We start from the raw sequence: 22,623 nt of genomic DNA, 5'->3' as shown, positions 1-22,623 counted from the left end.
GTGCTTGAAAAAAATATCAAAGTGAAAGTTAAGATCATCTTTTTCAACCTTAGTGTCGTTGTCTTAGTTCTATATAAACTTATACGCAGGACGTTGGGATAGCAATAAAACCAGGTTCAACCAACCATTGTTTTCTTAAGATGTCCTGTACCAAGTCACGAATTTTACAGTTGTTTATTTCAAATATTTCGTTTTTATTTATTTTGCATTGACATTTGTTTTTGTTGCACTTCTGTTTTTCTATTTTGAGTTTTAGTTTATTACCCATATTTGTTTTTTTCTCATTCGATAAATGACTTTTGAACAGCGATATACTATTGTTGATATTTGATATGATATTCCACAGCTTACTATCCCATCATGATTTCATTGTCAGTTCGGTTTCGAAATATGACTTTGGCTACCCAAAGCCTCTCTTTTTCTTGTTAATTTTTTTTAAGTGTAATGAGATTAATCAATTGAATTTATCATTGCCACTAAATCTAAAAGTTCTTCTTTGGGAACCTTTTTATATATTCTGCTTAAAACGCAAAAATGAAACGAGTTGGTGAAAATATTACCAGCTGGTTTGTTTGCTGGCTACTGGTTTGTATACAACTTCGATATGTTGTGAATTCAATAATGTAAGCAACATGATAATGTGTCAGTTCCAAGATCGCCTTGTTATTTTAATTTTTTTTGAAAACACGAAATCGTGTTGGTTTTTCTTTTTCTCATAACTATAACTGACAGCTTTTGCACCAGTAGCCCTGGGATTAATGCTGATAATTACAGGTTTGTCGACTTATTCAGTTTCATATGAATAAGACTTATCAATATTTTATTGTAAATTGAAATTAAATGTATGTAGAACGATTTCAATGTCTCGACGGCTTTTAATAAATCAAAGCCATTGTACTAGTAATCCATCCTTACTTAGGATTAACGTCGTCTGGATACTTTTGAATGATCCCAGGTGTAAAGGGCTGAGTACCACTGTGATGAATACATGCAGTTTTAAGACTAAAAAGCAGACAATAAAAGCTTCGTGATAAATGCTGATAATTATGCAACGTCAACTTATTTTGATTTCTTACAATATAGTCAGTACTATTTGGTTGAAGCAGCCAGAAAGTAGAAGAATAGAAATACATGAACGCAATCACATTGTCTTTTATCAGACTATATCACAAGTCAGTAATAACGCTTCATACAAAGACTAGGGGATAGAAATACATGAACGCAATCACATTGTCTTTTTATCAGAACATATCACAAGTCAGCAATAACGCTTCATACAAAGACTTGGGGATAGAAATACATGAACGCAATCACATTGTCTTTTTATCAGAACATACCACAAGTCACCCAATAACGCTTCATACAAATACTAGTGGATGGATGCTAGTCTTAAACGGTCATTTTTATCTAAAAACTGATAGGTCTTAACAATTTTAATTAATATAAAGTCATGTTCGGTCGTTAACTCCGTTTTGAACAATTACAAATGTATCGACATGAAAATACATCACCGTTCAGACAATTTGCTTAAAGTTAATTCAGTACTGTTCAGTAGCGTTTCCAGACAGTTCAGTCTTAATTTAATGCGAGCAGGTTGTTATAATTAAGTCTAATGAGAGCTGTTCAAATCAAAATTGTATATCAGTGACGTCATATGTTGAACCTAATTTACCTCGTATTTGTTAATTCAAATTTTGGAAAGAATATAAAAAACCTACATTTTGGACCTATAACCAGTTTTATTTGCTAATTGAAAATTAAGCGGAATAAAATAATTTAAGACAGCAGAGAAGATAATTCTGTTTAATTGCTTTTTACTAACCGACTTAAATAAAAGAGTGAGCTATTATTACTGTAAATGTATAATGTCTCTAGTCTGGTCAAAGGGTCAGAGTGTCCTACTTAATTAAACGATAAATTGTTGAAATTAGATAACTTGTTTTCACTTGCAGAGAAATTTCTTTTATGACCAATGCATGACCTGATATCATCTTTCTTATTGGTCAATGGCATTGCGGGTCAGCACGAGTTCACGTGTAAGTGCATTGTGGTCACTTTCTTTTATCATCAGCATTTGATGTGTTAACTTGTGATTATTATCAAACAATTTGTTCAAAATTATATGTGATTTTGTTTTTTTTATTTTATTGATAATTTTGGACTGGAGTGATTTCATTTTAGCTATTTCAGGTAAAATCGAACTATAATTTCATTTTTAAGCTATTCTATGCTTACATTTTGAACAAACGTACAGTTAATTTTTTTTTAACCATCCTTTCATTCGGATAAAACTCACTATTAAGATTTATGCCAAACATGAGCAGTTGGTCAAATTCATTTCTTTGTCAAAGAGATATTGGGTCAATTTGATTTTCTATGGGGGGGGGGGGGGGGGGGGCGACACTATGCGTTTGCGATCAAAATGTAATTATTTATCATTTATCTGATGATTAACCTAATTGTAATTTTACAAGTTACTGCATCCTTTACAGCATCATAATGTTTTCAGAAGGTATATCCGCCTTATGTACTTGTAAGATACATGATTCGTTTAAATTTACTACAATTAAAAATTGAACTATTGCATAACGATAATAATACCATACATGATAGAATGCAAAGTTATACACTTATAATTTATATGATGTTTTAACGGATTCATACATTTTAAGTACTCTTATATGAAAGAGCAAGACAATTTAAGTAGTAATGCTAAGCTATTGTGTTACAAACCCATTTGCCTTACTTGTTTGGGTAAGGTTGGAGTTATTTCCATTGGTGCAGTGACCTTGACTGCTTGTACTTATGACCTCTGTGTTGTGCTTTTTACAGAGGATGACCTTGAGGTCACTCCGATGTATTGTTATCGCTTAAATTTTCGTCATTCACAAATTCTAGTCAAATTAGTTTTGGGTTTTCAACACCAGTGAAAAAAGTGCATTTTCATACCTGCGATTTCTGTTCTCCGGTTGTACGATGTTTCAACAAAATATGGAATCATTTCAGTTGTTAATTTAGTGGTGAAAATTTGACTGAATTATATCTTAATAAATACGATTTTATATGTTTAATTGGTGTTTCAGAAAGAGGTCAGGTGCTCTTGTTCATTCATAAAATTATCGTTCATTCATAAATTTATCGTAAAATAAAAATCACTACACAGGTTATACGTGTAGTGTAAATGACCACCTGTAATCTAAAAATAGCGGTCTCACTAATAAGGTCAAGAAGAACTTTTAGCGACAAGAAGCGTCAAGAACGGACAAGAAGAATAAATTAAGCGACAAGAAGACTATTTAGCGACATGAAAACTTCTCGTACCGCATGAGGATGACCCATATCAAATGAACAATTATGTGTGGGACTTAGTTTTAAGAAATGATGTCAAAGTAACACTATGAAAATATTTTTAGTAAGCTGAAATATATAAGTTATTTTATTTCTGTCCCATTTTTCAACATTAGCGTCTCGAAAGGTGAAATGTTTTAACTGAATGGTTAATTTAAATTAATTATGAAAATTGTTAAAATTAAATAAATAAAAGTAATTATTGTCCAGTTACAAACACTACCAGGGGATAATCCATAATAACCCCCAACTTTAGCCTGGTAAACTTGTTGTCTCCTTGTGAAATATAAAACATATTAAAAATGATTTCCTGCTTAAGTCTTTAATTGATATAAAGTCAAAACCTTCTTGCTTTTCACTAGACAACCATGTCCTGTCAGGTTTAATTCTTATATATGTAGACGAGAAATAAAAGTGTCCCAAAACATTAACATGGCAGCAATTGCTTTTACAGCCTATTAGACTTTGATTTTTTTACAGAAGAGTGTCCACCATGCACTTGCACTGCACTATAATAATAGTAGAATAGAATTATCATATATACAAATAGATGAAAATGACATTTATCGGTCGTCCAACTGTCTATATCAATCTGCTCAGCTCTTAATAAAACTCCATATCACGGCTTTGTGACGTCAAATACGTTTACCTGGCCTTAATAACTTTGACCCGGACATATCAGCGACGTCATAATGTTTGAACCGACGTTGATAAGTTTGCCCCGAACTTATCAAGTCAACTTCCGGTTGCTGATGAAACTAAGACAATACTTTCAAAAGACGCAAATGCAGCCCGATAAATCGATTATCAGGTTATCGGCATATTAATATTGTAAAATATCAGCTGCTCGAAATAATATGAAGGCTTTTTGATCTCGTTCGCTGCGCTTACTCGACAAAAAGCTTAATATTATGTCTCGCAGCTGATATTTTACGATATCAACATGCAGACAACCTGATAATTGGTACATACATGCAATCGTAATATTAATAATATATATAACAACAAACCAGTGTATTCTCTACGACTATTATTATACAAGTATAATAGTCCAAGGTATACTGATTTCTTGCACTACAATATATTAGTTATTACGGTGAGGTTGAATTTCCTGTCATTTATTCATCATCCAAGCACGAACTTGTATCAGAAAAAATATCTCTGTAAATTAACCCAAGTTTCAGGTATAGAGATGTGATCTGTTTCTGTGACATGTTCTTTTGACCATCCACAAGAACCTGCGGTCATCCGATGTTCAGTACTTCAGTACTTTGATTCATTACGTTTTATGCAGAGCACGCAAAAACTCAGTTTTGGAAATCTTTATCATGCAAGTACAAATGAAAGTAATTGTTTTTGTAATTGATATTAAGTTCAACGGAATACATGCGTGCACCACATTAACCTTTTAATAGCCAACTTAAAGGACGTCATTTAATAGCGAAGTTAGAAGTAAGAAGTTGAGGAATACTGCTAGCTTCTTTTCGTTATTCCTAAGAAGATACTGTATGAAATTTGCCTTATATAAATAAATAATCCGAACGGTGAAGAGCAGAGTTGGTACTAATTGGAATGCAAGTTGTTGTTGTCAGTTTAAAATAGCAAAAATATTATGTGTATTCATGGATATCTTACGACAAAAAAAAGCCACCAACGCTTTTAATGATTGACATTAACACAATAAGTATAATAAGTTCAAGTTCATGCAAGAAAGTCAAATTTTAACATTGACCGTTGGTGATATTTTGTTTTCCTTCTTTACTCAACATGTGTTGATGATGTGTACACATAAAAGATGATATGCTGCATTGAAGATAGCTGTTATTTTCTTTTCCTCATTTGACCAGACGGTTTTGATGACGTGTACACATGAACTGCTGCTGTATATACCAGGCTGATGGTAAACTCTACAGTTCTGAAACAATATAAAGTTAAATTTAGGCTATGTGCATGATAAGTTGAGTTCCACAGTGCAATCGTTACTTCAATGAGAGGATAAAAATATTTTATAAATATTTTATTTTTATCATCTTTAATAATAAATCTATCAAAAACAGTCATTGCCTATGAATTTAAGGTATCATCATTCATCATGTTTTTAAACACTAGCTTATTTACAAAAAAGGAAAATAGCAAAAATACTGAACTCTGAGGAAATTTCAAAACGGAAAGTCCATAATCAAATTGCAAAATCAAAAAATAAAACACATAAAACGAATGGATAACAACTGTCATATTCCTGTACACACATTTTTGTTATGTAAATTATGAATTAAACCAGGTTTTATAGCTAGCTTTATTTCTCACTTGTATGACAAACGCATGTTTTTCCCATTTCAAATCTCAATTTTATCAAATTGTATATACTGAATAACGACAATAATTGTCCAACAACAATGTCGACTAGCTTTTTAACGATACTTTGTTAGAAGTGTCCTGTTAACAAATATTCATGGCTAAAGTGTGGTCGATGCTACCTTCATATCATATATTATATTCAATGGTACTTTTGATATTTTCATTTAAATGAACAATTAGTCACATAAAATATGTCCAGGACACAGTTTTATGCAATTTCATTTAATCTTGAATTGGTGGCCTAAATTTAAGTCTTATCAGTTTTAGCAGGTTATCGGGATACAAGGAGAAAATGTTTAAAAGAGAGACGAAAGATGCTAGAGGGACAGTCAAACTCATAAATCGAAAATAAACTAACAACGCCATGGTCAACGCCTTTATGAGTCTAAGCATCAACGGTGATGTAAACTTCAACGAGAGAGCAATACAGCGATAAATTAAAAGATGTACAATGTATAGAGGTATCATGATTAAAAACAAATTGAGAGTTTATTGATATAAGATTATATATATGAAACAAAACTATATAGTAGTATTTGATATTTTTTTAATTTCAGAGGTTTTATTATTACCCTCCTTTTTTTTTTTTTTAACTAAATCAAATACTAAGGATTTGGCATTGTAGCCCATTTTACTGTTGCCTTTATTTCGCTAGGAAACCGGAAAATTGAGTTTATAGCATACTATAATTGTCAAAAGCAAGTTTAAGCAACACGATTAGTTGTTTTTAGAAATGTTTTGATTGGGTTGTAGTGCAATTTGCTGTACATCTCAATATTTCATTTTCTTCAAAGTTCCAATTTTGTTTGTCGTGGTGTCAGTTACTGCAGTTACGTATTCCAGCAATATTTTCACCGACGTACATTTGCTATTCCAGTATTTGATTACATCATATGAACAACATATAATCAGCAATTTGACACACAAGTCATTTTTATTTCGATGTTGAGGAATAACAAAATGCTCACGATTCCAAAAAAAACTATTGTGAAATTTGCTTAATACAACATTTAGTCCAAGAACTCAATAATGGAGAACGTCATGTATATGACTTACTCTTATTTGCAGCCTATTGAATATAATTTTTAAATGATATTATGTTATTACCTGTATAAAGACTGGAACACAAGCCATGGTACAGGTTTTAAGCGTCTGGTATAAAATATCCCTCCATATTCACTAAATATTATATAAAGCTTACATATAATCAAAATTCCCATAGAAAATGTTTGGATGTAACATACTTTTAACATTCGTTGTAACATTTTAAATTGTCGTACCCTGTACACACTTAAGAATGAAATCGAAACCGGAAATCCTGCTTTATTTTTTCGATTGTTTTCCGTTGCTGTTTGTTCAGTATCAAATGATTTGCTTCTAGAGTCTAAACTATTTTCAGAATTATGACTATGGCATTCGCCATCAGCTAAGTACCCTTGCTCATTTGAAATAGATTTTGAATTTTCCTGTCTTGTGTCATTGACGTCATTGGTATAGGGTATCATACCATTTTCCAGGTCAAGAAATTTAGCACAGTTACACTGTTCTTGAGGCAATTCTTTATACACAGAGTCCGTTGAAGTATTTGGAATTAATTGTTTATTCTTACTGTTATCGAGAAAAGAATCTTCTTTTTTCATCTTCCTACTATTTGAAATTTCTCCGAAGTTTAGAACGTCATCAGTAAAAATGTTTGGCTTTATGTTTAAATTGCAGGGACGTTTTATCACCTTTGAAAATATTACTTTTTCAACTGGCACTTTAACTTCAATTACAGAAGAGTCGGAAAAACTTGTCAGTGATATCTTTCTGAAAGAACTTTCGGATTTCCTTATCTTGGGAAATTTCAGTCGTTTCTGGTTGGTATCGAATGACTGAGAAGTTTTTAACTCTTCTTTTTTCCTAGATGAGCTGAATTCATTAAAACTTTTGCTTGCTCTCTTTGTTTCCCTTATATATTGCGATAACTGTGGTGCTCCGTATATAAAAACAGACAGTAACAGAAAAGCAAATATGGTAACAATTCCATCGTTGATTACCGGAAGCGGAAATGTAGTAACTTGAAAGCATGTCAAAATTATACATATTGTTAAAAGCACTGACTCGACTATACAACACATCAACAACAAATTAAAATTCTTTATTTCCGGCGTACCTAAGTGTAATCGAGTTTGTTTTGATAAAAAGTAATGAAGCAGGAAAAAATTCCATAGTTTTATCGTGTCTGGTACCTTCCAAAGGAACGTTAAGATTATTTTTGGAATTCTCTTCAATAGACCATACGGGTCAATCAATAAAAACGTTATGGTGCAAACTTCTGATATAATAGTTAATACTAAAATAGTAAAAATCAGACGTTGTCGAACTAATAGCTTCACATATTTTATAATCAAGGACATCCCATATACATAGACTATTAAATAAACGACTGCGAATAAATAGTTATGAATGAGAAAAGCCTCGTAACAACAATACTTCAAATCAGCTTCATTCGGAATACCATACACAGATTTCGGTTGATCCACCAAATTAACTGTTGTATTGTTGCTTAACATTGCTCTCGTGAAAAAAATATCAGGAAAAGTCTGTCTGATCAGTTATACATTAATCACACAGTCTGTACAATACATGTCTGGTGAAACGGTCACAATTACCAGTATTAATCACTATGAAAAGTAATATAAATGGAGTTATTCCACTAGAGCCGTCTTGACAAGTATCCAAAGCATATCCTGGTCTGACGAAATTGAATATTGGTATCAGATTCTCACTTATTATCAAATAACTAGAGTTGGAAAGGAATGCAAACAAAGTACCCTTTACATAACAGTATTTTAGCAAAAGGAACAAACAGGTTTTTTAATTAACCTTGATAAATTATTTGTCTATTACACCACAAAACCATAAAATGTCGGTTAAATACATAAAAAAACACATTCTGTTCGCTTCTCCGTCGTATCTTTGGTTTGCTATGTTGCCGGAAATACAATAATAAAGTATAAGATAATTTGTCTATAGTAATCACCGGACGCTAGACATTTACAAATTATAGCTCCTAAACGTTCAACACTTAATCCATTTCAACAAATAGGTACACCCATTATATTGCATTATGGGTAATTTGGTTCCTTTGACATAAAGCTTCCGGTTTCATTAAGCTTGATGAGTTCTTAACAGTTCATCATTCGATATTAATCTGTTCCTTACAATAACGAACCATTCGGAGAAAAATTGCGGACTTAACAACACAAAATGAGGATGTAATCGAGGGAAAACTTCTATAATGAAATTTTAACGGTCCATAACTTTGTAATACTCTTTTGATGAGTTTGACAAAGTCATAAAAAGCTGACACAAACACAATTATTCCATACATTGACGACCACAAGGGACATTATCTTATTACGAAACCTATCTAACATTGCTGTATAGAAATGTTACGGACAGTGCCTCAAAAACAAATTGGAATTACAGCAGTATATACAGAGATGGCACTTACAAATGAAGTTAATCAACATTGGCAAATGTGTTTGTTGACATTTTGATTAAAAGTTGTAATGATTTCGTGTCTTATCTAGATCTGATACCTCTACAATGATTAGGGGAGAAAGTTTTACATCGCATATATGTAATTATAAGTCTTAGAATACATAATCTGTGTGAGCCGAACTTACCATGTATATAACGTAGGGAGAAAGTTTTACCTCGCATATATGTAATTATAAGTCTTAGAATATATAATCTGTGTGAGCCGAACTTACCATGTATATAACGTAGGGAGAAAGTTTTTCATCGCATATATGTAATTATAAGTCTTGGAATACATCATCTGTGTGAGCCGAACTAACCATGTTCTAACGTAGGGAGAAAGTTTTACATCGCATATATGTAATTATAAGTCTTAGAATACATAATCTGAGTGAGCCGAACTTACTATGTATATAACGTAGGGAGAAAGTTTTACATCGCATATATGTAATTATAAGTCTTAGAATACATAATCTGTGTGAGCCGAACTTACCATGTATATAACGTAGGGAGAAAGTTTTACATCGCATATATGTAATTATAAGTCTTAGAATACATAATCTGTGTGAGCCGAACTTACCATGTATATAACGTAGGGAGAAAGTTTTACATCGCATATATGTAATTATAAGTCTTAGAATACATAATCTGAGTGAGCCGAACTTACCATGTATATAACGTAGGGGGAAAGTTTTACATCGCATATATGTAATTATAAGTCTTAGAATACATAATCTGAGTGAGCCGAACTTACCATGTATATAACGTAGGGAGAAAGTTTTACCTCGCATATATGTAATTATAAGTCTTAGAATACATAATCTGAGTGAGCCGAATTTACCATGTATATAACGTAGGGAGAAAGTTTTACATCGCATATATGTAATTATTAGTCTTAGAATACATTATCTGAGTGAGCCGAACTTACCATGTATATAACGTAGGGAGAAAGTTTTACATCGCATATATGTAATTATAAGTCTTAGAATACATAATCTGTGTGAGCCGAACTTACCATGTATATAACGTAGGGAGAAAGTTTTACATCGCATATATGTAATTATAAGTCTTAGAATACATCATCTGTGTGAGCCGAACTTACCATGTATATAACGTAGGGAAAAAGTTTTACATCGCATATATGTAATTATAAGTCTTAGAATACATAATCTGTGTGAGCCGAACTTACCATGTATATAACGTAGGGGAAAAGTTTTACATCGCATATATGTAATTATAAGTATTAGAATACATAATCTGAGTGAGCCGAACTTACCATGTATATAACTTATAGACTAATTCCCGGACACTTTTATTTTCCCATTTGAGAGACGTTATATGATATAGGTTGTTATGATGGAAAGAATAACTTGGAACATGTGGTCCTTAGGAATGTACGCCTTGCCATGATTGTAGGAAACCAATCACACAAAAGTTCCGAAGATGAAAAATAAACGTCCATCTACACTTGAAGATTACATCCAAAACGATTGAGTTGAAGATTTTTATGACGGTATAACAGTAACATTAGGAGGAGCAATAATGTCTACAAATTTGCATATTTAAAGATAACACTAAATCTGAATACACTTCTAACCCAGGTTATGGGATAAATAAACGCTCATCAACATATTAAATCTTTTCACGTTAGGGAATAAATATACGGTGAAGTCAGTTTCTTTTTATCATTTCTTGAAATAATTCAAAGAAATAAAATTGAGAATATATATTGGGAATGCATCAAAAGAAACAAGCCGACCAAATAGCAAAGAACAACCGAAGGCCACCAATTGGCCTGCAATACAGCAAGAAAATACCGCACACGGAGGCGAGCTTCAACTGAACTATGGGTCTGATGTCAGAAGATGTAACAAAAGAAACTAAACAAAATGACAATGATACATAAATTAATAAAGGACTACTAGCAGTTTCTGAAATGCCAGCTCCAGACTTTAAATAAACTGATAGAAATATTATGTCTTCAAGCATTCTACTGATTGAAAGTCATTGCCATTTTCTATTCTCAATTGGAAGAGACCTCATAAAAGGATATCACGTAATTGACCAAAGTCTAGAATCACATATAGTCCTCTGTGACCAAAATTTAAAACGGAGTTGAATATCTATAAAAGATATTCATAAGCAAATTGTTCACCTCAAAAAATGCCAAAAGACAGCAACTAATAGGCTAACCTGACCAAATGCATTGCTTTTTTGAAAGTTTTTTGAGTTGTCAGGAGAGGTGGAACAGTCACTTTTTAATAATTTATTTTCCTGGATAACAATTTCGTCGATTGGTGGGACCAATGAGAGAATCATCGCTTTACCAGGACTGAACGCACCAACGCCATTTGAAGAAGCATAATACATCGCGTGTTCAAACCATTTAAAGACAGCAATTTCAGAAATAATGAATGTCACGAATCTGGTTCCTGAATGATGAAATCCAGACAACAAGTTCAATCCAGATATGACATTAAAACAGAAGGTGGATTACATTTTTACTCAATGTAGACACTATTTTATTGTGATAACATTACCATCAATATTTAAACAACGACAAATTCCTCACCTAGATATTTACTTTTAACCAATAATTTTGCAGTATTCACCAAACACTATCTAAGTCTGGTCGAATAGAGACGTGTTAAGAATCTGAACAGTACTTGCTGATAACGTTTAATAAAGGAGTAACTGGCATTACTACAGCAGCAAATAAATTGCCCTTTGATAACTAATTGTACCAATGATCACCGACATAAATGAAATGGGATGTCGTACTATCTATATCTATATCGTTGCCATTGATAGTGAGACGGTTTGTAAACTCGATTTTTAAAGTTCAGACAGCCACGGATTTACGAACAGTCTTCAATTGGAAACTGATCGCCTTAAACATACATTACAGATATTAATTTTGCCTTCGAGAACTTTTTTTTATTCTGTGTAAACAGCTGACATTATTTATTATTGTCAAAAATATAACATCACCTATTTTGAATACATGTGCAATACAAATAACGTTCGTAATATAATCTGATACATCACATAACTTATATGGCTTAAGACTTTGTATATAGCTATTACACAGTTTTTCCTTTTTGGACGATAATATTAATTGCATATATTTATCATTATAATTACTTATCATTCTTTAGCAATCGTTATTAAGTAATTGTATATTGAAGCAAAGTCATTGATTGCACTGTATATTAATAACCGTCAAAACGATGACATTTATAATCAACAGTAGAAAATTACTTTGTCTTTTTGAATGATAAGGTTAATTAGTGTGACGTATCTGTGGTTTCTTCGCCATGTTAACATGGTTAATAAGAAAGACAGATAATTATAAGGTCATCGGTGCTATCGTTGCTTCGCCATGTTAATAAGGAGGACAGATAATTATAAGGCCATCAGTGCTATTGATTGTTAATCAAGTGACAATAACTGGAAGAGATACTATGCATACCAAGTATATTTGTTTCGCCTTGTCTCCTTTCATTGATTGACTAATATAATGGAATACTTCGACATGTTCTGATAGATAATCCTCCACAAGTGTTGTAAACAATACATTAGATTTTCGCACATTTTCAATCTATGAGTTTGACTTTCCCTCTGACATCTTTCGTCCCTCTTTGTGATTGCATTTTTCAACAATAACTACATTTGCATTCCTTTTAAACGTACCAAGGAAAAAAATTATGATAAATATTGGTTTAGAGCTCTATACGCTGGATTTACCTTCACATGGAAAGCTGAAACCAAATATTTGAAAATTTAGAATGTATCAGAAGCAAAACAATGGAAGAGCTTAAGCCCAGTAGTCAGCACTTCTACTAGAGTTATTATTAATATGTTCACAATTTAAGTTAATCATTAATTAACTGTTAACACAACTTTGAATTTTTGATATACTACGGCTTTTCTACCTCAGGAATAGATTACCTTTAAGTTAGCTGTATTTGACAAAACTATTAGGAATGTTTGGTCCTCAATTCTCTTCAATTTCGAACCTTATTTGGCCTTTATATCATTCATTATAATTCTAAAATACTTAAAGCAAAAGGCTATAGCAAATGTTGATATCAGATTGTGCACTCTTGTTAACAATTTTGATGTTAAAAATAAAAATTTCAAATCACAACTCATCTATGCACATGTTAAACTGTTAGATCACAACATTTTCCTGTGTGCTGAATATTTGAAATCATGAAAATAGCAGGCCTCATATTTAAGCGTGTACTATTCTTATATAGTAGAAATAAACTCAAGATTTATGCAAGTGAAATATTTAAGCGTGTGTTTCATTGTGACCATTTTTTTGTATTTTTAAATGTTCGATTTTTTTTTTAATTACAACTCCTTTTATTGTTACTTGCATGTTAATTTGTGCTGAATATTTGAAATACCAATGATAGTAAGAATAACGCATCTGTGAATCTTCACTCTATTATTCAGACAGACAGATGATTATAATGTCTTCAGTACTATTGATTGTTAATCAAGTGACAATTAATGGGTTCGGAACTCTGCATACATAGTCTTTTTGTTTCGCCTTAACTACTTTCATTGAAAGACAAGAGTACATGTATAGAAAAATTTATATTCTGATGTTTTAGAAAAAAAGAAAATCATAAAAATACTGAACTCCGAGGAAAATTCAAACAGGAAAGTCCCTTATCAAATGGCAATACCAAAAGCTTAAACACATCAAACGAATTGATAACACCTGTTATATTCCTGACATTCAACAGGTATTTTATTGTGTCAACAACAGTGGATTAAACCTGGTTTTATAGCTACCTAGACCTCTCACTTGTATCAAAGTCGCATCAAATTCTAGCAAACTGATTTATTTATTGCATAAATTCTAAATTTGTCGCTGTTTTGATAACATGGTATATATTTTGAATCGTTGACAATGTAATGGAATTTGATGCGACTGTCATACAAGTGAGAGGTTTAGCTAGCTATAAAACCAGGTTCAATCCACCATTTTCTACATTAGAAAATGCCTTTACCAAGTCAATAATATGACAGTTGTTATCCAATCGTTTGATATGGTTGGACTTTTGATTTTGCCTTTTGATTTTGGATTTTCCTTTTTGAATTTTCCTCTTATATGACAGTTGTATTTTAAAAGACAAATGAACCAACTAGATATTAAGCATACTAGTATGTTCGTTCAGGCCTTTTGTCAACTGTTGTCTGATCATTTGTCACAGGGGAAATTTGCGATTGTTCCAAAACCTTTAGAAAAATGATCTATTAAAATATTGCCTAGATGGGTAGACTTTTTTCAGAGGTTTAGAAGTAATAAACATGGATAGCTTTTTCGTCAAGTACTTTAATTTAAAATTTTAAATCCAAACCCACCTACTCTGCTGTTATGACTCATTAGAAAGATAAAATGTCTATTTTTTATCTGGGATATAAACTTCATTTTATCAAATCTAAAATCTTAATGACATCAGATACAGATTATACCAGCCTTAATACAAAAGCCTAAACAACAGTATCTTCTTAAAAGAGGGACGAAAGATACCAAAGGGACAGTCAAACTCGTAAATCTAAAACAAACCGACAACACCATGGCTAAAAATGAAAAATTAATACATACTTATGAATTGCTGGACTTGTGGGGTTTTTTAATAGCTAAATTCTGAACTGTTCGTCGATAAATAAGAACACTTGTATATACTAGTATTAAATATGAGACCTTGATTTCTGTTTTAGATTTAGACTTATAAGTGTGAATGTCACGTTGATATATGTTGTCTCTCTTTTACATGTAAATAATAAATAATTATTATTTATGGTATATTCTAACATAAAAGGGTTACCATTTATCAGGAAAAAAAGTTCCGGTTTGGCATTAAAACCAGAAAATAAACATGATAATAGAACAATTCATATGACCATACACATGCATTGATAAGGTATCAATTTGATGATAGAAAAATTGCCACAATTAATATTTCATTCCAATTCCATGACTATAAAACATCTTGTGTTGTGTTACTGCATTAGCTGGAAAATTAGAGATAACTAGTTTTGATAAAACAAGAATAGTGTCATTATATCAGATTTTTCAGACACAGATACATTTTCAGAAGATGTTTTATAGTAATGGATTTGGAATGAAATCTTTATTGCTTCTATTTCCTTGTCGTCAAGTTGATAACTTATCACTAGTTTTGTATGTCATAATTAACCGCTGTTTTGTCTATGGTTTTTCTGTTTTCATTGACAAAATCTTAATGTTTTGCTGATAAATGATATTATCCTGATTTAGAGAAATTTCTCCCGATTAGATGAGCTGATATTGTCCAAATAAATTTCAGTACAATGTTTCATTAAGTCAATTGGAGTTATCTCCCTAAGGCTTATACTATTGACCTAATAATAAATAGTTGCTTTATAGTTCTTATATTTTTCATTTATTACAGTTTTAGTTTAAATATGTCTAATAATTTAATTTAAGTACATAAATTTGTAGTATAACAAAATCAGGATTAATTTTTTACACAGTGTGTGCAATTGTCCTATATGAATTGTATTGACATGATAAATTTTCTGATTTGGACAATTCCACACCGTGTAACTAAAAACACCTATATGTGCTCTGTGTTAATGAACAAGTAGTGTAGGATTTGTAAGCATATGTTAACAACTAATTTTATAAAACATTTTTTAAAGAACTTTACAAATTATCGTTCAACTTATGGGAGCTGTCATATTCCTTACTTGGTACAAGCATTTTCTAATTATCCATTGGTTTGATCTGTTTGAGCTTTGATTTTGCCATTTGATAAGGGACTTTCCGTTTTGAATTGTCCTCTGAGTTCAGTATTTTGTGATTTTACTTTCTAATATGATCTTGCGTCTATTCGATTGTTCTTATTACCATTTACATCACAGTTTAATTTTGGTTCTCATTTGTACACGTTACGAAACAGGAGTAAATCGCTACGAGCCTTGATTTTCCTCGTTTTCAAACTAGAATTGTCCGTTCATTTTATATGCTCCTACACTGTTATGATAAAAAGTGTATTTTTCTTTTCATATCAAATCATTGAATTTGTTTTAGAATCAAATTGACTTGACTTAAATACGGACTTTAAAAATCAATAAAAATTCACAATGAAGTATTTTTTTTTTTTTATATTACATGTATCAAGAAACTTGAAAAATAGCTTAAATTGAAATGGCTGTTTATCATGTTTTTCAGCTTCATTGTAATTGCGAACAAGCACATCAAACATTTTGCAAAAAAAATCATTTATCACAAATATTTTTGAAATATATGTTTGCTTTTGACAGTAGCATGCAGTCTGATTTTTTTTTATTCTTGTCCAAAAACTAATGTTTAATCTTGAATATTAAGAAAGATAACTCAAATTGGTAATGCTGCTTCAAACAGTAGAGTATTTGATCAGGACCTGTTATTGACTATGTGACGTAAAATTCTCCAATATCTTGAGCATAGATTACCTTAGCTGTATTTGGCAAAACTATTAGGAATTTTGGTCCTCAATGCTCTTCAACTTCGTACTTTATTTTGTCCCTTAAACTTTTTTTGGATTCGAGCGTCACTGATGAGTCTTTTATAGACGAAACGCGCGTCTGGCGTATATTATAAATTTAGTCCTGGTATCTATGATGAGTTTATTTGCATGGAGTATCACTGAAAAGACATTACTTGGTGAAATGCATGCACATCTGGTACGATCGATGAAAATTGGTATCGTTTAGATTATTTAAAAGTATCGGCATTATTTAAGCTTCAGTATGTTTGAAACATAAAAAAATTTAAACGAAAATTTGTTCTAATATTTACCACGAGAAACTTTTCGTTAATAGGTATTTTGACATGTTTTTAGTAAAAGGAATGTTTAGCCTATTCAAAATCAAGATCTTGTCTATATCTTGATTCATTGCCACGAGAAACTTTTCGTTAATATGTATTTTGAAATGTTTTTAGTAAAAGGAATGTTTAACCTATCCAAAATCAAGATCTTGTCTATATCCTGAATCATTGCCACAAGAAGGTTTTCGTTAATAGGTATTTTGACATGTTTTTAGTAAAAAGATGTTTAAATTATCAAAAATCAAGATTTTGTCTATATCCTGAATAATTGCATCTAAGTTGAGACTGCAAATATGGACGCCAGCTGAGATTTGTAAATATGGACGCCAGCTGAGATTTGTAAATATGGACGCCAGCTGAGATTTGCAAAAGCTGAGATTTGCAAATATGGACGCCAGCTGAGATTTGTAAATATGGACGCCAGCTGAGATTTGCAAATATGGACCCCAGCTGAGATTTGCAAATATGGACGCCAGCTGAGATTTGCAAATATGGACCCCAGCTGAGATTTGCAAATATGGACGCCAGCTGAGATTTGCAAACATGGAAGCCAGCAGAAACTTGCAAGCAAGGAAATCATTCGAAAGCAATCATTGAAGTCAGTCGAAAATTTACAAATATAGAGGTCATCTCCTTAAAATAGAAATAGAAATGATTGATGAGTTGAATAACATTAGTCATACGTTCATATACTTATAGACAAACCTATATTTTCTTCGAATAAAAGTTATGGAATGAAATTGCATCATGTTAGTAGTTGGTGAAGTTTTGTCCTGTTTTTCATATAAGTCGTTTTATCAACGTGAGGAGAGTCTCATATCACCTACAGACAGCCTAGTGCTGTTAACATGACTTCAGAAATCCATGCAGGGGAGGAGTCCTCACGTTATAATATAGGCTGCCCATGTGATACACATGACAAGAACTTACTTCCACATGACACATGAAGAGAGCTATATTCCTAATGTTATGGTACAGTCATCTGTATAATTATATCTAGGACTTTTTATAGACATGACATCGGCAAACTATAATATGTATTAGAGTAAGAGAAAGTATGCAGGTATAATTATTGTCCATGACTTTTTATAGCCATGACATCGATACAATATGTATATGAGTATGAAAAAGCTTTCAGTTGTGTATGACTTGTTATAGACAGGACATCGATAAACTGTCTGTGTTAGAGTATAAAAAAATCAACTATAATTATTGACCAGGACTTTTTATAGACATGCCATTGGTAAACTATCTGTGTTAAAGTATGAGAAAGCATCTAAGTATAGTTTTTTGTCCAGTACCACTTAAAGATGTATCCTTTGTTACACTAAAGTATATCGAATGAACTTTTTTATATTTCTTGTGAACCTTACTGTTTTCTATTGTACAAGTATAAAAAGTTGTATTCAGTTTACAACTGTGTCAAACAAATTACTATATGATTCGAAGCTAAATGCAAATGTACATTTTATTTTGCAATCGTAATTACTTACTTATTCGAATCGAGTTGTTATCTTATCTGGTGTAATCGTATCATATAATACAGATTATAACCTATTAATAGATCTTAATAGGATTTAACATACTTTATACGAACGTTTAAAGATATTTTATACTAACTTTTATACATACAGATAATACTTCTCAAACGTTCAAGGTCACAGCAAAGATGAAGACTCACGTCACACTATTTGACAATGTTGATTTTAAATTTTGTATAGCAGTATGTTTTGCCATCTTATTGATTACTGGAATTTTGAAGAAAATTTTGGAAATACGAAAACTGCCTCCAGGACCATGGAGTTATCCAATCATCGGACATTTAACATTACTTGGAACAAATCCTGCTGAAACCTTCAGTAAAATGGCGATTCAATATGGAGACGTTTTCTTCATACGCATGGGTAAGTGGCCGACCATAGTGCTAAATAGTAAGGATGCAATCGACGAAGCTTTAAATAAAATGCCTGAAATATTCTCCGATCGTCCAAAGTTTTATTCGAATAATGCAATTAATAAAATGAAAGGCCTTGTGTTTGGGGAATATTCACAACGATTGCGTTTACATCGTAAGATAGCAAACGGTGTCTTGCAAGAATTTGCAACAAGTAAATCATCCCTAACTGAATACTTGGTGAGAAAGGAAGCGGATATACTTATCAAAACATGGATTCAGTCACGAGACAATGATTTCAATCCTGTACATGATATTGATATGGCAATGGGGGCTGTTATATATCAGTTATTATTTGGTTCCGAAATGAACTGTCATTCGGATCAAACATTCATTGATATGGTTAAAAACCTTAAAATTATCAACGAAGGTGCCAGTGCGGGAAGTTTTGTGAATATGTTGCCATGGGTACGATTTATTATGCCGTCAAAAGTGAAACAACTTATGGAAAGATTGGAACTGAATAGCAAATTTGCTGAAAAATGTATAAGCGAGAGTCTACCGTCTTACGATAAAAATCACCAGCGTGGAATGGTTGATGGTCTTATTTCTGCGGCAAATAAGTACGCCGAGAAAGAAGTTCACCATGATGGAATTACAAGGCATCAGATCTACTCAACTATACGGGATTTTATTGGTGCTGGCATTGATACAACTTCAACAACATTACATTGGACAGTTCTGCTACTATCAATTCATACTAACATTCAAGACAAAATGCAACAAGAAATAGATAACATTCTTGGAGGACGGAGACCCTCACTACAAGACCAAGGAAAATTACCGTATGTGGAAGCAACCATTTTAGAAGTAATGCGACATGGAACAATTGCGCCACTGAATATTCCACATTCAACAAGTAGTGATGTTAAATTTAGAGACTATGAGATCAAAAAAGGGACTGTTGTTTTCTGTAATATTTATGGCATTTTTAAGGATAAAAATATTTGGACAGACCCAGACAAATTTAGACCAGAGAGATTTTTAACCAAGGATAACACAATTATACAGGAGAAAGCTGATATTATAGCAACACAATTCGGTGTCGGTCGTAGGCGATGTATTGGAGATACATTGTCTAAACGGGAACTCTTTTTATTTATAACAAGTATATACCAAGCTTTTAGCACTAACTTGCGGTCTGGTCCAAATTATGGACGAATAATTACCATAAACTGCAAGCCTACACCTTATAAAATACAAATAATTCCAAGATATTAATAAAAAAATCCCATTGTAGTGTTAATTTAGGAAATTCTTCTTTATGATTTGGATTTTCAAATTCCAAACAATATACCTGAAGAAAAGATTATAGTAAGACTCACATGGTTTGTTTGTGACGATTGTTCCTTAAACAATAGAGATTGGTCTATACTGTCATTCAAATAAATGAAAATATACAAATGGACGTTTGGTAAAACTCCTTAACCAACTCCATCATGCAAAATCGTCCGCAATAGAAAATTGATCAAAATTCAACAACAGGTATTTTATCAAACTTTCGTTCTAAACGTCAGTGTCAATGTCGAATATGTATTTCTTTCAAATTTGGTCATAATCAGTAACATGTCTATAGTTTTACTTTCGATCATACCCTTATGGAAATGTCAAATGTGTTTGTCTTTTCAAATAAGTGACTCAAAAATCAGTAACATGTCTATGGTTTTGCTTTCGTCTATACGTCTAAATCAACTTCAAACGGGTATATCTTTAAAGAGAGTGTCTCAAATTTCAGAATATGTCTATGGTTTTTCGTTCGTCTATATGTCTATAGAATTGTCAAATATGTAGGTTTTTAAGAGAAAGTTGTTCAAGATACTACAGATACAGTAAGTCTGCAACATATCTTGACTAACATCTAGAAATTGGCTATGAGGGTCGGTTGAAAATAAAACTTTAAGACAAAAGAGATGATTTCATCTTCCAAATTGTGAACTTACCATTTCTATGTAGCAACATTCAAGCACGACGTCTACATATGGAGTATATATCTCCCAATTGATACGAAATTCCTGGGCTTGTATATTCTATCATGATTTCTTTCATAGAGGCTTGAGGCTCACAAGCTAGCTATTTGATTACCTAAACTGTATTTGGCAAAACTTTTAGGAATTTTTGGTCCTCAGTGCTCTTCAACTTCGTACTTTATTTCGCCTTTTTTTATTCGAGCGTCACTGATGAGTCTTTTGTAGACGAAATGCGCGTCTGGCGTAGGTATAAAAGTTCAATCCTTGTATTGATGAGTTTATTTAAAACAAATTTGTCAAGTGAAATAACAAAATACAAAACTATAGGTTGCACTTGTAAACACAGTATTTTCTCAAACCAAACCTCTTTAGGGGGATATATATGTTCATATATAATTTGATTTTTTGACTAACTGTTTCCCCGATATTATCTCTATAGTTCATCACATAGAAACATAATTTGGGACTTTTACCAGTATATAAACATACTATTGCAGTGAAAAATGAATTCTGATGATAAGTTGGCAAAAAGTACAGGTATGAGTAGTAGAGAAATTAAGTATAAGTTTAAAACAAGTTCGGACAAATAAATGTTGAAAATATGCCGCACAGCACTATGTTTCGAACTTTGAATAAAATAGTAGTGCATAACAAATTTCCATTCTAGGAAATAGTATTTTTCATGAAATTGTAAAATCATAAGCACAAACACGTCTAATGAATGGAAAACAACTGCCACATTCTTGACGGGGTACTATGGTGGCCGGTTAAGGCCATTTCGCGTTTTCGCGTTTTCGCCCATCATATTATATAGGGCGAAAACGCGAAAACGCGAAATCGCGAAGTCGAAAACGCGAAAACGCGAAGTCGAAAACGCGAAAACGCGAAATATTTTTTCTTTCCGATTTCGCGTTTTCGACTTCGCGTTTTCGCGTTTTCGACTTCGCGTTTTCGCGTTTTCGACTTCGCGTTTTCGCGTTTTCGACTTCGCGTTTTCGCGTTTTCGACTTCGCGATTTCGCGTTTTCGCCTTTTCGCGTTTTCGCCTTTTCGCGTTTTCGCGTTTTCGCGATTTCGCGTTTTCGCGATTTCGCGTTTTCGCCTTTTCGCGATTTCGCCTTTTCGCGATTTCGCGATTTCGCCTTTTCGCGTTTTCGCGATTTCGCGTTTTCGCCTTTTCGCCTTAAATTATAGGTATATTGATCCAATATCCACCCGTTTATAGTATGGATCACATTTTCGACTTCGCGTTTTCGCGTTTTCGACTTCGCGATTTCGCGTTTTCGAAGTTTTCGCCCTATATAATATGATGGGCGAAAACGCGAAAACGCGAAAACGCGAAATGGCCTTAACCGGCCACCATAGGGTACAGACATTTCCTAATGTAGTAAATGGTTGATTAAACCGGTTTTATAGCTAGCTAAACTGGTTACTTGTACGACAGACGCATAGTATCAAGAACCAGTAACATGTCTACGGTTTAACTTTCGTTCTTTACGTTCATGTCGATTTTTAATATACATATCTTTTACATAAACATTGTCGAGAATCAACCATATGTGTATCGTTTAACTTTCGTATTATACTTCAATT

At 32.4% G+C, this 22,623-nt stretch overlaps 2 protein-coding genes across 2 annotated transcripts; one reads left to right on the top strand and one right to left on the bottom strand.

The window, feature by feature from the left end:
- Positions 1 to 4,976: 4,976 nt before the first annotated feature.
- On the bottom strand, positions 4,977 to 8,480 carry LOC134693221 (uncharacterized). The gene is made up of 2 exons (XM_063553963.1): positions 6,814 to 8,480; positions 4,977 to 5,263 (listed from the first exon to the last, which is right to left on the bottom strand). Exons 1-2 carry the CDS (start codon positions 8,259 to 8,261, stop codon positions 5,170 to 5,172), a joined length of 1,542 nt encoding a protein of 513 aa, XP_063410033.1. The 5' UTR covers positions 8,262 to 8,480; the 3' UTR covers positions 4,977 to 5,169.
- Positions 8,481 to 18,758: 10,278 nt separating this feature from the next.
- On the top strand, positions 18,759 to 20,285 carry LOC134693027 (cytochrome P450 1A1-like). The gene has a single exon (XM_063553719.1). The coding sequence runs from the start codon at positions 18,780 to 18,782 to the stop codon at positions 20,283 to 20,285; it is 1,506 nt and encodes a 501-aa protein (XP_063409789.1). The 5' UTR covers positions 18,759 to 18,779.
- Positions 20,286 to 22,623: the final 2,338 nt, after the last annotated feature.

Source organism: Mytilus trossulus, chromosome 12 (assembly GCF_036588685.1).
Source record: "Mytilus trossulus isolate FHL-02 chromosome 12, PNRI_Mtr1.1.1.hap1, whole genome shotgun sequence".
In the NCBI taxonomy this organism is placed as follows: Eukaryota; Metazoa; Mollusca; class Bivalvia; order Mytilida; family Mytilidae; genus Mytilus; species Mytilus trossulus.
This window is presented reverse-complemented; position numbering and strand designations above follow the sequence as displayed.

Bases quoted from the DNA above. Each gene is read 5' to 3' on its own strand.
- LOC134693027 (XM_063553719.1), top strand. From the start codon at position 18,780: ATGAAGACTCACGTCACACTATTTGACAATGTTGATTTTAAATTTTGT.
- LOC134693221 (XM_063553963.1), bottom strand. From the start codon at position 8,261: ATGTTAAGCAACAATACAACAGTTAATTTGGTGGATCAACCGAAATCT. The intron at 5,264-6,813 runs GTAATAACATAA...ATATTGTTTCAG, and splicing joins GTGTTCCAGTCTTTATACAG to AACTGTAGAGTTTACCATCA.